At 39.4% G+C, this 16,802-nt stretch overlaps 1 protein-coding gene across 2 annotated transcripts in view; it reads right to left on the minus strand.

The window, feature by feature from the left end:
- Positions 1 to 16,802, minus strand: part of Nrxn3 (neurexin 3) — a 1,645,001-nt gene that overhangs the window by 880,918 nt on the left and 747,281 nt on the right. For both annotated transcript variants that reach the window (XM_004624712.2, XM_004624711.2), the window contains one exon: positions 14,242 to 14,361. In XM_004624712.2, the coding sequence (XP_004624769.1) occupies positions 14,242 to 14,361 (120 nt within the window). The remainder of the gene's footprint in view (positions 1 to 14,241; positions 14,362 to 16,802) is intronic.

Genomic DNA, 16,802 nt, shown 5'->3' on the forward strand with positions numbered 1-16,802 from the left:
AGACTCCAGGGAGCAGGTGACCCTTTGTAGAGCCCTTGAGGTCAGGAGGGAGAGAGGCAGGGAGGAAGAGCCGCACTATCCAGGGCTTGGGCCAAAATGACCAGAGTTCCCTGGCGATGGTGAGAAGACTGGTCTTCCTAGATGACCCCGTGAATTATGGATATTAAATGAGAAAAAAAATGTAATGCCAGGTATTCAAAACGGATTACAGAAGGCCTTGAAAATCAAGGGCAAGGTCTCTACTACACTGGGGGTGGCTTCTGCCACTTTGTGAGTAAATATACAGTAGGTCAAAACTGGTGTTTGGGGAAGATTAATCAAAAACTAGAAAACCCAGTAGATTTCAGAAACACAAGTACGGAGCCCATCAGTGGCGAACTCCAAGACTGCCAAGCTGAGCTGCGGGGAAAGTGATTCTGCAGGCCCTGTCTGGCCCAGCTGACTTCAGTGCCACCGCTTCAGTAAAGTTCCAAAGCAATTTGCTCCCTCTTGCCTTACTGTAGCTCTGAGGAATCCCACCAAAACATTCCATGTGACATGAGATGCAGCTTTGGGAAGTATAGTTGCAATCACATATCACCTAGGAAACCAAATATAACTAAATGCAAAATGTTACCCCACACTGAGAAATAGCTGTGAAATTTGGTTATAGCTGTGTTTAGTGTTCATTAAGCCTTATATAATCAGGAAATATGCTAAATTAATCCAAATGCAAATTAAATACATTAGATGTTGGAATTGCATGTGGTGTGTGGTGGGGATTGGAATAAAGCCTCTAACAACACCCATTGTTTATTGAGCTAAACTCACGTGTTTTAGTAGATCCTTTTTAGATTGTTCTGTCCTCTGGATTTTGTATGAGTCAGGGACAGAAGATACATGGTGTAATATAGATGTTGAAGTGAGGAGCTTTCTCCAAAGCCCCATATCCAGTTTCCTATTGCCAGGGCACTCATGTGGGCTAGAATCTGTTGATCTACTTGTTGCCAGAGTGAGGATACCATACGGGAACTTTAGGTACGCAGAGGTGAAAACTTGCTATCTAGGAGTGGTCATTCCCAGGGGACACTTCTATGCATGAATCCTTTATCAGAGGCAAAATGATATCTTACATACTGATAATGCAAATGGGTTGAAGGGGTTCCTGCCACACATCCTCATAGACAGAGAGATACCTGTGCTGTATTCCAGGCATACGCTTTATCTTTACAATTACAGGAACTCCTGACTTCCTGATTGCCTGAGATGAAATCAAACATTCACACAGGTTCATGTAAGTTACAGTTACAAAGGTATTTGAATGGGAAAAAAATATTTCACGGTGATCCCAAAGGAAGTTTATATTTATTTTCAATATGTATATATTGCAGGTATGTATTTTATTTCTATAAAATAATTTGGCTTTACTCAAGGGATGCTATCTAGGTAAAACTGTAATTTTAGATTTAGTTGAGGGCTGAGTTCAAAAAGTATACACTGAATTTACTCTGAAATAATGCCTTAGAATTAGAAGCTATTGTTTATGCCAATGCTCCGGAGAATTGTTGCAAAGCATTTACTAGGTTTGCCTGAATTCTCCTGCAAAAAGTTTTTTGAGATACAAAAACTCAGGGTGTGTAAAAATCAGAGAACATTTCTGCTTTCTCTTTTTCTGACTATAGTACATCTAATCTCTTCGATTTTATATTATTTGTTTGGTCAACAGAAAGGCTGAAGGACACTAATGAATGATAGAAAGACGATATCTATCGCCTTGCTAGATTTCTAGAGCACTGGACCACTGTAAGGAATCTCATCGTGGGAAGCAAACCGCAATGCCACTTTGGGAGCGAGTGTCACAGAATCAACGGCTACCAGGATGCTCTTTCACCATATTCATTGTGAGGGTTCGTCCCTCCAATTTAGTGAAAAACCATTGAGCTAGTATGTGACTGTGTCTGTGTAGAACTGATCCAATGCGGCAAGATTTTCTGTGAGAAGGAAGAAGGGCAAGAGGGAGGAAACAAGGTGAAAACATCTTGACATTTCCTTGTTTCATCTGCAGAAGAAAATTCCACAGTGGAAGGCTCATTATAAGTTTGTATGCCTGAATTTAATCCTTCTGTCAAGAAAACACCTAGCCCTGGAAGAAATACGATTTGTTTAATGAAAAGAACACTAGGACCTTTGCTTAATTCAGACTTTTAAAATATGTAAGCCTAGTCATCCATCCAATAAATAATGTCTATTATGTGCTTGACATGACACATATTCTAAACAAGGTCATATTAAAAATAATAAAATTATGTTTTTAAAATTGTGCCTTGTACTCCTATGCATTTTCCAGATTTTCACAAGAGGAGGGAGCTTGTTTAATTCTACAAAAAAAGACCTGGTGGTACTAAGAAAAATCCATAATTTAAAGTTGCTTCTTTTCATTTGCAGACGTGCAGTGACGTTTACTGTCTCCCAGTAACCACAGGTGAAAATTAGGGGCATCAGTGGCCAAAACACTACCTAGCATGGAAATGTCTCTACTTTTCAGAGATTTCCAAATTCTTTGTTTGAAAACATGTCCTAATTTGATTTGGTAAGGAGATAATAATCAGGCAACAAAGATCCACAGGATGAGGGTAGGTGAGAAAACAAACTAGAATTCTAAGCAAATGACAGAATAAGAATGACTAACTTCACAGGCCAAATCTATCCTCTCACCCACTGAGCTTAATCAAGTGTTATCAGATGACTGGAGGTAGAAAGCAATGGGGACTGCAAAACAGAAATTCAGTGAAACAATGCTTGACGGGGACACACTGGCAGATATTTGACTGGATTTGTGTAGCCTCTCACAATTGATTTGGCTGGAGAAGGTTCTCCACGGTAGAAGGCCTGCAGCTGGAATTGGAAGTCTTTACCAATGAATAAATAAGTCAGAGCTCAGAGTATTTTGCACTGGCAGGCCATTCTAGGTAGTATAAGGCCTCATATCATTCTGCTGAAGCACAGTACAACACATCTTATATTTTCCCCCTCCTAATCTCACAGCATAAAGGTAAGTGATATAGAAAGTTGTGGGTTCATAATCCACTTGTAACTGAGTTGCACTAATCCAGATCAAAGGGCAACACAGGAAACAATTGCTTTGAAGATGCTGGACATCAGGCAAAGACAGTGATTGCTAAAAAATACCTAAACAAGGTGGGAGGTTGAGCCAGGAGGATGCAAGTTCAAGTCCAGACAGATCCTCTTTCAAAATAAAAAATAAGAAGAGACTAGGCTATAGCTCTTTGTGAAGGCCCTGGGTTCAGTTCCAAGTATTAAATAAATAAATGAAGAGTTTGAGCCCTATGGGTGCATCTGCTTCCCGCATTGAGAGAATTTCTACACCGTGGTGAATTTGGTCCTGCCTTCAGCCCTACAGTTAAGCAGATAGGGATGAAAGTCAAGAGAAGCGTGGGTGGCTAGATTGGAGAGCTGACCCGGATGAGTCTTAGAAACTCCACACAGAGGTAAAATAAAGAGACTTGAAAAATCACATACTATGTGATGCCATTTTTTTGTTTTCAAAAATAGTGAAAATAATACATGCAAATAAAAAATTAAAATGGTGGAGGCCATAGAGAAGAAAGAGTCCCAATGCCTTGAAAGACAAAACTGTCCTCTGCCATCACTGGATATACTGACATGGATATACGCACTTGTCATGATATGTGTAAGATTTTACCTCAATCAAAAAATATTCTCTCCCCTTCATAAGGTCAAGGAGAAAAACAAGGAAAGGCAACTAAATTGTTTTTATTAACTCCATTTTATAAGACAAGATAAAATAGTTTACCATATTTTTTGCCTTCACATGTGAAACTAAATGTAGGAAGAAGAGTATATGTTGAAAAATATATTAAAATTGTATCTGTGTGTGATGAACAAGGTCATACACAAAGCCTCGTCTGTGAACCAGTAGTCTCTGAGAAGATTATTGCTATTATCATCAATAAGTAACTAGCCATGTACACCAGAAGTAACTGGCCATAATTAAACATAAGCAATATAAAAGGTCTAGAAATATAACGCGCTGAAGAGGGCTAGAGCAAAGTGAGTGAGCTACAACTTTCAACAATTTGTAATAATCCCTGATAAGCTGTAAGAACCTGAATTGTGGAGACTATTTCTCCTTAGTCCATAGGCCTAAGTGTCAACTGAATCTGCTTTACCTCTGAGTCGCGGCTCATTTTCATGGAAAGCTATGCAAACCAAAACCTGTAAGCAATCCTGGCTCCAGCTGAAGCTCTTAGGTGCTGCAGGAGTATTACTATGAGCTGTGGCTCTGGCCTGAGGACACTGCAAATCCACTTACATCAGGGAATTATAAGCAAGTGGGATTTCCTTGGACTCATCTGGTTAGAAGATCTGTAACTTCTAACAAGATGTACTGGAGTTATATATAACTTTCAATATATCCTGTGGCTATATGGGAGAATTTGTACTCTTAGAAGACCTTATAATGCATTTCATCCTTTGATCTTCCTGATAACCTGTAGGGTCAGAAAAAAAAAAAAAAAAAAAAAACAAAAAAAAAAAAATCCAGATACAAATAATTGATATTGAGCATTACATTCCAGATCTCATCAGCCCAGTTTCATGTAGCTGTTCTCTGCCTTTCTGAACTCTCTGCCTTTAGCCCTTGGCCTTCCTAGATGAACCAAACTAACCAACTGGTGCTTGTTTGATGAAGCATCTGGCCTTGTTACCTGAACAGATCAGTCTTAATGATGCCTTTACTTAATAAAATAACACTGAAAAATATAGCACCTCTTCATACAGATGCTAGAGTTCACAGTAATTACCCTGCTAACAAAAGTAGGTAAATCTGCAGCTCATGTGCACCTGAAGCCTGTGGCATGAAGAGACTCCATCAGAAAGTGCCAACAGCAACCATAAGACCCTAGTGGTCCAGAGGCCACACTTGCCACCAGGGAAATACCACTGAGTGTTGGGTCTACCACCTAAGAGTTTTATCACTCTGAGCAACCCAATGCCTCCTTCCTTCTTGGAAACTAGGATCACAGCTGACTTTTTAGAGCCATTGTGAGGTTTAAATAGCAATGAATTCAACCCAGTAATATGCATACAGTTAAACTGTTGAAAAGTCAAAAGTAACGATACACAAAACAGGTACTTAATGTGACAAAAGATATGAAACAGTAAGTGGTAACAGTCTGAATTAAAATTACCTAGAAGTCAAGGTGAGAGAAATAGCCACAAGCCATCTCAATGTTATATGACAACACTGTTTAATAGACTGACTCAAGAAACACTTAATTTCATTGTTTGATAGAGGTATTTACTATTACTCATGACCCAGACCTCTGTGAAATAACCTGTAGATATTTTTCTTTCAGTAGAGATATCTATGTTCAGGAGGAAATAAATAATAAATAATAACACCAGAGATATTTGCTCAATGTCAAATTGGCCAGCTTTATATCTAACCTAAATTAGCATTCTAACAATTTATAAATGCCTATAAATAACCGATTTCTTCTATTATTCATATGCATCTTGTTATTCACACCTTTATCATTTTTGTTGTTTCCCTTGTTAAAGAGTCAAACAAATTTGACTCACAACCATTCTATATTTGTACAAGGGCTGTTCTCAACTGTGTGAAAATTGTGTCAGCATGAGTCGTGTTTTGAATTTTTTGAAAATTAACTGAACAATAAGTAGACAACAACCTTAAAGTGACTTTAATGCACCATGTCCTCCATGTCACAGTGGTCATGGATTTGATTTCTCTTTATGACACTCCATGGTAGAACCCACAAATATCTACATTGAAGAAGCACAGATGAATTAGTTTGTCTAAGGTAACATAGATACCAATGACAGAGACCAGATCTGAACATAGATTCTACCCGTCCCTATCAGAGCTGTCCTCCCCTATGCTAGAGGATGTGCATTAGAGCTGCAGGAAAGTAAGCACATGGAAAACGGATGTGGATCTCGGAAGTTCACAGAGAATGACAATAAGCTGGAGATAAAAAATATTCTATTATCACTAAATATCATCGAACACTAAATGGATTAACCTAAGTGTTATGATTTGTATCTAGTTGTCCCCTCAAAGCCTCATGTAAATCATGGGGTGATAACCACTTGAGGAGCAGCATGAAGCTCGAAGGGTGAGGCCAAAGAGGCACGAACCATTAAACTGATAGCATGCACCTCTGTAGTCCCCCATCAGGCCTGGTGGCCTTTCTTGGAGGGATGTGGAGAAGGTCATCCTGGACCCAGCAGCGCCCCAGCTTCTCCTCCAGTGTCTTGAAATCTCCAGTAACTGTGAACTAAATAAACCTTTCCTTTCCTCATTTTGAGTGTCAGGTATTTGTCCCAGCAATGAGAGAAGAGTAACTAAGATAGAATTTGGCATCAGGAGTGGGGTCATTGCTGTGGCTAAATCTGACCATGTGGGTTACCAGCCTTTGGGAATGGCTCATGGGAAGAGATAGGAAATGTTTGGAAATCTTGCCTATGAGAGAAGCACCAGAACAGCTTCATCTGTTCTGTAGGGGAGATTCTGGTCAAAGCTCAGACCAGAAGACTGGTAGAGATGCTGCCTGTAAAGATAAGGTTGGGGAGGTTTCTGCTGGGAAGAAGGACTGCATTGGTCATTGGACTCCAGATCATTTGTATTTTGGCTTGCCAGAATGTTTGTCTGAATTTTGCCCATGTCCAGAGACCTTGCCTGAAACTGAGATTAAAAATGGAAGACTGATGAATCTTTCAAAGGAAATCTCAAAGCAGTCAAATATTAGGGCAGTGGCATGGCTGTTGTTGGGGGCTTTCAGTCAGATTTATGTTGAGCATCAAGTGCAAAGAGCCCAACAGGATGATATAAAATGTGAGTCTGGTCAGAAAGGAAGCTCCAATAAAGCTGTGGAATGCAAAGATGGAGTTTAGAGGATCTCCATTGCCAAGAAAGAACAAGAGAATGGAAAACATATCCTGAGCGCATCACAGGAGGTGGCAGGATCTCACCCTTTGCAGCCTCAGAATCACAAGGGTGAGGGACTTTGCTTTGAGGAGAAATCCACAGAGCTTCATGGTCCAGAATGGAGGCAGCAGCCTCACCAGGTTGTAGAATAGTGACAGTGGCCACACTAGATTTTAGAAAGGCTCCAGCATAGAGAATTTGTTTCTCGGAATCAGGGTCAGAGTGCTCAGTGATCCAGGCACTTGACCCCTACAAACAAGAGAGAGGAAAGCCTGGCTACTGCTCCAGCTGGCAGCAGACCTTGGCATCATTCATGTGGCATGGGTTTTAGGTACATTCAGAGTGCAGGAGTTCTGAGGTTAAGAAGGCTTCCACCTCAATTTCAGAAAACCTGGGAGGCCAGGCAGTGTGCCCCTGAAAGGGCAGTGTACGAAACTGTGAGTGAGAAGTCTATTTAGTGGAAACCCCAGAAATATGGAAAAGCCAGGAACATGGATCATCTAAGGGAAATTGCCAAGAGGGAGCAAAGCCAGCATAAAAGAGAAGCCATGGGAGCTACAACCACCAGAAGTGCCATAAGGGCAGAGCCACATGGAGTTCACAGTTTGCCACAGATTGCTTTGGATATTCCACGTGGAACTATAGGACTTAATGTTTGCCCTGCTGGATTTTGGACTTGCTTTGGCCCTAATGGTTTGTATCCTTTTGTGTATACATTTTGGAACAGCAATGTTTATCTTGTGCCTTTGAATGTTGGATGTATTTAACTTTTCATTTGTACAGGGGCTCACAGTTGAGAGTTTGCCTTGGATCTTGGAGGAGACTTTGGGATTTGGACTGTTCAGCAATGCTGAAACTGTTGGGACTTCAGCAACTCTTAGAGATGGACTAAAATGCCTTTTGGACAAAGGGTGTGTGAGACTTTGGGGTTCAGGAGTAGAATATTATGGTTTGTGTCTAGTTGTCCCCCCAAAGCTTCATGTAAGTTATGGGGCAGACACAGCTGGAGGAGCAATGAGTGGCTTGAGGGGCAGGGCCAGAGGACCAGGGCGGAGCTTGAGGGGTGGGGCCTGAGAGTCATGAACTGTTCAACTGGCTAGGCTGTGCTTTCTGAGAGGTGTGGAGAGCGTCATCCTGGACATGGCAGCGCCCCAGCCTCTCCTCTAGTGCCTTGAAACCTCCAGTAACTGTGAGCTAAACAAACCTTTCCTTCCCTCATTTTGAGTGTCAGGTGTTTGTTCCAGCAATGAGAGAAGAGTAACTAAAACACTAAGTATCAGGACAAAAACATTTAAGGAATTCAATACTGCAGCAGACAGTAAGGTAATCAAGAACAAACACTATTTATCTATTTATCTATCTATATTTATTTATTTGGTATAATGTCTCATTACACAACTCAGACTCAGTGATTCTCCATTCTCAGCCTCCACAGTGCTGGGATTACAGGCATAGTGCACCCAGATTCCAGGCCTGGCATGGCATGTGGTACTGGGGATCGAACTCAGGTCCTTGAGATTGCTAGGCAGGCACTTAGACCACTGAGCTATCTCTCCAGTCCCCAACACTCTGTTTTCACATAAGTTGATTAGCCATAGAACCTTGTTCTCCTGGAATTCTGTACCTCACCTAATGATTAATGTTAAATTGTATTATTTTAATAATCACTAGGTAGTAGTAAAGCTAATAAGAACTTGTGTTTTTCATACAAGACAGGCCTGGATTCCAATCCTGACTTGGCTTCATCCTCACTGTGACCTGAGTTTTCTCTGTTAAACTCAGCACCATACTTTCATCAAATTTCTGAGGAATTTGGAGATGATTAAAACTGCTAAGACATCTTTACAGAAGTCCTAGCATATTCTCAAGAACTTGTTGAATGTCAAATACTATTATTGCTAATAAGAAAAAGCATCATCACTTTTAATTAAGTACCTATGACCTGCCTTGTGCTATGCCAAAGTTTCCAAAGCTAAAGTGAATAAATTTAATTTCACAGTGTTAGAGTCAGGACTGGCATTTAAATCAGTTTTATTCTAAGGCCAATTAAATTAATGACTATGCTATGTTATCTTTTATAATGTATAAGTTATACACACTATAAATCAATCTTTTAAACTTTGGTCCATTGGAAACACATTTTCAGGATCAATATTCACTCATGATTCAAGGACATTAATCAAGATCTGGGTACTATTAGGCCTACACCCAAGACACAAATATAGATTAACATTGGAGCAGGGTACTTCTTCCCAACAAGTAATCACTACAGTGTACATTCCTCTAGAGGAGATTAGAAATTCAATAATTTTTCTCAAGCACATAGCATGTAATTTTAATCCAAGCAAAACACAGAAAGGTTTTAGAAGATGTGTGATTCAGATAGGATGAACTCTTAAAACAAAATATAGGTAGAAAACACCAAAGTGTTAACTGTAGCTAAGACATCCCTCCTTCTGCTTGCTTCCTGAAGGCTGTCTTTCCTTGTCCTTCTCCTTCTCTGTACCATATGTACTTAGGAGATCCAATATCCAAGACTCATCACTCTTCAACAAAATTTCTGCTAAGAGCAACTTAGCTTTTTCATTGTATATTAACCTCAGGGACAGTTGCCATTATTCCCTTTTATGACTCCTTACTCTATGCCATTCATAATTCTATTGAAAGACCTTCATATGTCTCTTACCATTAGACTCTAACATTTCTGAGAACAAGGCTATATCTTCTTCATGATCATCTCTGCAAATAAAGAATTCCTCCAGAGTGAATAAATGATAAACTGAGCCCTAAACAGCAAAATATAAGTGAATTCACATAGGGCTTATCTGCTAGAAGAACAAAACCTGAAAACAGAAGGAAGTTATAAACATATAAGCAAAGCAGTAGATGGTTTGGGGCATGTATGGAAACAAGAGAGAGAGAGAGAGAGAGAGAGAGAGAGAGAGAGAGAGAGAGAGAGAGAGAGAGAGAGAGAGAGAGAGAGAGATGGCATGCACACACCTGTCCCCTTTGTTGTGCACTAAATGCATATATTGTTTATTTTCTTTCTGAAGCCTGAATAGGAAATATGTTTTTAACAAATTTAATCAATACACTGACCTATATTACAAAATAAATAAGCCCACATGATAAATAAAAAGCAAAAGGCCAATCAATAGCCAACAGTGTAGTTTAATAGCCACTCCAGCAGAAACGTGTCTGAAAAAGCGATTCACCCTCCACTATCTGCACGATCCACAGCTGCTCGCTATTGATTTGTTGCAAGTGAAGAATGTCTGTTATCACACTCTAGTGTGAACCTGGCGATTTCTCCAACAAGTAGCCTGCAACACAGGAGAGCTTGCTGTCAAGAGTGGGTTGAGAACCCACATTTGTTCCACCCTCCTCATCCTACAAAGCTGGTGTAGACACCCAGATACCTGATGTGTGCCATGGACCACAGGCTGTCCCACATGGGCTTCTCCAGTAGTGAGAAATCTCCAAATTGCTAGCAGTTCATATCAATTGCTATGAGCATGGTTGGAAGAAAAAGTGAGAAGGATATCCACGAAATGTTTAAAAGTTCTATTTTCATGAAATCCCTGAAAATGATAATCTTTTGAACATGTGTATATGTGTGTGTGCACACGCACGTGCATGTGCAGAAAAGATGGATTTTTACTGAGAAAGAGGAGAAAGAACTAAAACTCAGATTGTCTATGGGATTGACACTGTCACACAACACAGAATGGGGACACTGGATTTCTCTGAAGTTCGCACAGCTACAACATGCTTGAATTTCCAAGATTCTGTCTGATTTAAAATAACAATGAGAATCCATATCTAAAAAGAATGATGAAATAAGAAGCCTGGTAAGTTTTAACTTGGTGGTGATTGTTGTTCTTAAAATGTAGCCTAGTAAGTGTTCTGAGGTTGTCTTTTGGGTGGAAATCCTCCACTGAGAAGTCAACTCCATAAAGAACTAAAGATTCTCTTTGAAGAATAATGCTTATGCATCTTTTAATAGATCTGATGGGATCCTACGTTAACCTAAAATTGCTTCTGGGATGATAATGCCCATGAGACTCTGTACATTCTTACCATACATAAAATGACAGAATGTCCTATCTAAACACATGGAAAGCAATGAAGTAAATTGTACCTGATTTCTAATCAAATGATTTTTAAATGTTTTAATTTCGTATGAAACCTACTTCCACAAAAGGCAATGTGTACCAGAGAACACGTGCCACACATTTATAATCATCGTGTCATCATGAGGGTGAACCTGAAGAACACACACTGCATCCTTACGTCCACAACGCCCACACAGAAATGATGGAGTAAAGGGAAAACCGCCCGACTTGGGTCTATTTTATTGAATAAGATGAATATTTTAAATGGACACTCCACTCCTGCAGGGAGCACCTACGATACAGCACCTTAGAATTCTCAACCAGGCAAATTATTTCATAACGGTAAGTGGAAAAAAAGAAAAACAACTGAAGTCATGAGTGACAGAACCAGTGCTAGAAGAAGTAAAGAGGACTCAAGCTGCACATACTTCTTTGGAACCTTCTAAGTTGTGGCCAGATGCAATGAACTTTTTTACACATAAGGAACTAAAGACAAATTTTGAAAAATACAAAACTTCACCATTTCCCTATTGAAAAGGCGTCTATTCTTGGATGTGCAGTAATAAATTGACAGGTTTTAATTTGCAGTAACTGAATATATGTCTGTTTCTGTGAGAAACAGCTCACAGAAAAAGAAATGCAGGATACTGCCCCATCCCAAAATACTTTGCCATTAGCCGTGATCTCTAACCAATTCACAGCCATTCTCATGACAATTTTTAAAAAAAAGTAATTTTATAGATGAAGAACTCTGTACAGAACCTTCCCTTTTCAAGAATTTGATAAAGACTAGATGTCATTGAAGATACTTATAATACTGAATCATATTTGTGATGCTCAGGTCAAATGTAGAATAAGGGGGCTGGGGAGATAGCTCAGTAGAATAAGTGCTTGCCTGACAAGCACAAAGTCTAAGTTCAATCCCCAGTACCGAAAAAAAAAAAGTAGAATAAGCATAACACTGTTTAACTCTTCTAGTGACACTGAAAATTAACTCACCTTATTACATAGACAAAGCTATCAAGAATTTAACAGAGGTAAATGTATAGAATATCATATAGATAACTTCACTTGGAAGTTGTTTATGAAATGAAATATTAAATTAAACCCCTGAGGGCTACCATCAATATAAAACATAATAGTGTATGTTATAAGGTGGTGAGATTGATTTTCTAGGTGAAATAAACTGATCAATATTAGTTTAAAAAGAGAAATCCTCCCAAATGCCTTAGATGTCTATATTTGGGTATAGGTTCATCCAGTATAATAATTTAAGAAAGCAATATTTTAATATAACTAGGGGGCTCATTCAGACTTTATGAGCAGACTGAAAACTACTGTCCCACCCTGTAGGTCTGAATTTTACACATTTGTCCCAATCTGCAGGGAAAACTTACTTGAATCTTTCCTATATTTCCATCCAACAACAGAAGCCCTGGTACACTCTCCAGGAGAAGGCCAGGAAAGCAGACACTGTCAGCAGTTATTGCTGCTAGGTCTTCCACAAACAAAATCTCAACCTGTTGTTCACAGAGCAGGAATCAGAGTACATTACCCTGAGCCTGGATAGCATAGACACGGGTCTGAAGCACGAGCAGTTGTTGACACATAGGAGAGCTGACATTTTCTCAAACTTAATTCATCGTATACCAGCGAGTTGCTCAAGTGTGATCCTACACAGCCTCGCCTCTGACAATCTGCTCTTGACAAAATAAACACTAACCACAGAAGATGGAAAGAATCATAGTGAGCTTTAGCAGAAAACACTTGCCCCCAAGTGACACACAGGAATTTGCCAATGACAAGAAAATATGTACGTACCTTGTGGAGTACGTGAACATCCACCGCAGTAGGAACAACTTACCTTTCTGCCTTTTCTCCGTTCAGTCTCTTCCTGAACATTTTTTTTTACTTACATTGAGATGTATGTGTGATAAGGAATAAAGTTTTGGGGATAAAGAAGCCTTGTGCCACGAGTTAGAGGAAAATGCCTTGCTAGCGAGTCCTATGCAGACAAATTGGAGGGAAAAGAAAGAGCAGACAGCACATTTCCCCAGGTGCTATGGATTGGACGATAACTCCTTGTTTCAGAACAGAACATTGTTTCCAAATCATAAATACAGTAAAAGGATTTTCAGTAATATCAATGAGCTTGGCAAAAGCAATCTGATGCCAAACCCTTTACAGACATCGAATCATTCGCGTGACAGATACAGTGGCACACACTTATATTTAAATGAATGGGTATCACATAATTTTCTCTCTAGATTATTATATTCCCCATTTCCCCTTAATGTATCTTAAAAGAATAAAACGGCATGTGGAGCGAAAATCGATTTTGAAAAATAGAAATGGGAATGAAAGAGTTGAGAGAAAAAAATAGAAAAGAGGGACATAATATTCTAATGTTCACCTGCTCCCATGTGGGCAAACTGTGATTTGCAAATAAGTTTAGATTTTAAAACAAATTTCCACAGTGAAGGGTGCATTTAGAAAACCAGCAGATAGCACAGAGTGAGAGCTTCTCAGCACCTCTCAGTTGTTTGCTTGTCTTTCAAATGGCCATGTGAGACAAATATCGTGAAAAGAAGGTGGAGAGGCCTCTTATGGACACTACAGCATTGTCATCCCTCCGCCATCAGTGCTAGCAGGAGTCAGGTGAAATCAATCTGCTCACAGAACTCAGTCAGCTGATGTGTATGAAATGACACTCGTGGACAGAAAGAACCACACGCTGTCTGCCAGTAGGAAGCACATTTTCAGATATATACCTAGAAATATAAACTAGACATGCATATATAAACAGAAAAACTTTGCATACATAAGCCAAGTAGAGACCAATCAATTTAGGTAGCATGACCTGAATTGCTTTTGTTGTTGTTATTGCTCTTGTTGTTTTTCAACCACAGGTATTCTAAACTAAATAAAATAGTGGGAATAAGAAAATGGGAGAACATTGAACATAATTGCACAAGCAATGTGTTTGTGGTTTTCCTGTAAGATCACTAGTTATTTTCCAAGTTCCTGGAAGACAGAATTAATTGATCAATCTCTCAAAAAGACCTTTTTTTTTTTGTATGTGTTCCCTGAAGATTCCTCAAAACCTCTGAACTGCTTAGGGGGAAAAGCCCCGTATGGAAAGGTGGTACTCACGGTCGTTGCACTGGTTTCCAGAATAAGATGTCATGGAACAGTCGCAGGTGAATCCTTCCCACTGCTGCATGCAGACGCCCTGGTTGGCACAGGAGTCTTCCTGACAGGTGGTACTGGGACCTGGGCATTCCCAAAGAAGGAGAGAGGAGAGAGGAAGCATTAAAAGTTAGTCAAATTCAGAGAAATCACCCGCAGTTACCATTCTCATGCCTCCAAACATTTAAAAACACAACCACCAAAGATGGCAACTTGACCGCATGCAACAAGAATGCACAAAAAGATGACAGAAGTTTACACTTAGCCACAAACTATCAAACTTACACACAAAAGGGAGAGGGCTGAACACACTGTTCTCATTTAGGCAGACTTTGCAAGAGGGCTTGCTTCATCGCTAGTACTTGACTAGAAAGATAGTCTTACCAGGAGTGTGGAGTTTCTCATGTATAATGCTAGTGTAGGAAAAAAAAAAATGCATTCTCATGGTTCTAATGATATAAGAATCCTGAATGAATCCTCAAACTAAATGTCACTAAGACTTTATAACATTAAGAAACTTTTGGATGATAATGATAGAAAGAGAAGACAGAAGAAGAGAAAGCACTCAAATTTTTATTTTATTTTACTTTATTATCAGAACAGGGGATTGAACTCAGCCCCTTGCACTTGCCAGGCAAGCGTTTACTCTACTGAACTATCTCCCCAGCCTTAGAAAGCACTCTAATTGCATTGTTGTTCTGCAGATGCTTAGATGCTAAGTGCTAAGTAGTAAACAATTTCTCTGCATCTGTCATTAAGCTGTTCAGGGGTAAGCAATAATGATTTTCCCCACTTCACAGATTTAAAAAACTGAGCTCAGAGAGGTAAAACATATTTTATCAAGAATGCCCATGTTCACCTTAAGAAGATTAAATTTGAGAAAATGCTTTTAACTACACCAGGGGTTCTCAAATATAGTCCCCAGAGCAACATCAACTGCAAATTTGTCAGGATACAAATCATTCGGCCCCATTCCTGAACTAAATTAGTTACTTGGGGGAGGCAAAAATCTGCTTCATAAGCTTCCAGAAAATTCTGATGCAGTCTAAAGTATGACAACTATTTCACTACACCACGCTTCTTTTCAGGTATTTTAGCAATGTGTCATCTTAAAAGCATCCTGCGTATTTCAGAGGATTCAAGAGAGAAAGAAAATACTAGTCACTAATTTTTCATTTTACTCTTTGTTATTTTTATTTTTGTGTATCATACACTAATAAAGTATAAGAATAATGGAAATACACATACTTAATAAAAAAGTACAGCTAACTTGGAGACATTCTCAAAATCCTACACTGAGAGAAATAGAAAATCAAAAGTTCTTTGGCTATCTGTGCCTTACAGATTGTCATTAGAATTTCTCTAAGTCATTCTGGCACTTCTCATAAACTAGTCTGACTTTTTTATCCCATATTTTTGCCTTAACCTTGGGCTTCAAAATAAACCCATACCTTTTGAAATGTCTGAGCTAATAGAAAATATCTCAATGTTCAAGATAACTCCACGGATTTCCCAAAAGCCTTAGCAAACTACATGAGACCTTGAACTCATCAAATATAATCATCAAAAACTAACGCACATAAGCTCTTGGCTGAATTAAAAAATATATACATAGCAATTACTTCATGTTTTGCTGTTTCCAGGCTAAGCCTCACACAGGCTCAGAATGTGAAATGTAAGCACGAAGGATCCTAAGGACGCGTGTTCAAAGAGGTACAGGATCACAAAAGCCTCACGATCTGGGTGGCAGACATTCTGCATCTACTCATGAAAGGTGGAAGCAGCACAAGCTATCATTCGTAAGACAAAGCTACTAGGAGATGACACAAGAAAGTTCACGACAATTACTAACACTGGGGGACAGTCCTCCTGCTGGGCTTCTGCAGCTGCTATTTGCCATGCTAGCTCCCCCGTGTAGTGATGAAAGGAAACACATGGGCATGTTCTCAGTGGGTCTTAAACTTGAGCATTGTGTCATACAAGTTTCATTAAACTGGCAAATCAGGACAGCTTCTTTCAAAGTATAAAAGCTTCTGAGAAGTCCACAGGGTTCCCTGACCAAATAGCTCTCACTAGACAATGCACTGGTAATGCAATTGTATTCACAGTTCAGAAACGCACAGAAGACTTTCCCTTGAAAGGCAGCAGCATAGGAAAAACTGGGGGAGAGCACAATAATTCTTTGCATGTTGATTGAACCCAAAGACAAAGCCTTTTCCGTGCCCTTTCCTGCCTCTCTAACTCCATATTTTAATCATTTCCAAAAGAACAGCCTGAATGCCCCATTCAGATGAAGCACTTCCCAGTAACTTCAAATAACAAATCCCTGCTCTTAGCAGCCACTGCGCTTAGTGTATGCATGAACTTGTGCAAATGACAATGTTTGATTTAGCACTTTCTCACATATTGAACCATCCTCTGCTTATGTAATCTTCTAATCATTCCAAGTTTTTACTATTTATCACCAAAGATCAAACACTTGCTGGTATAAATCATGTAACATGCTTTGGCTAGGTCTTTTCTGC

The sequence above is a fragment of the Octodon degus genome, unplaced genomic scaffold, assembly GCF_000260255.1.
Source record: "Octodon degus isolate 3935 unplaced genomic scaffold, OctDeg1.0 scaffold00007, whole genome shotgun sequence".
Classification (NCBI taxonomy): domain Eukaryota; kingdom Metazoa; phylum Chordata; class Mammalia; order Rodentia; family Octodontidae; genus Octodon; species Octodon degus.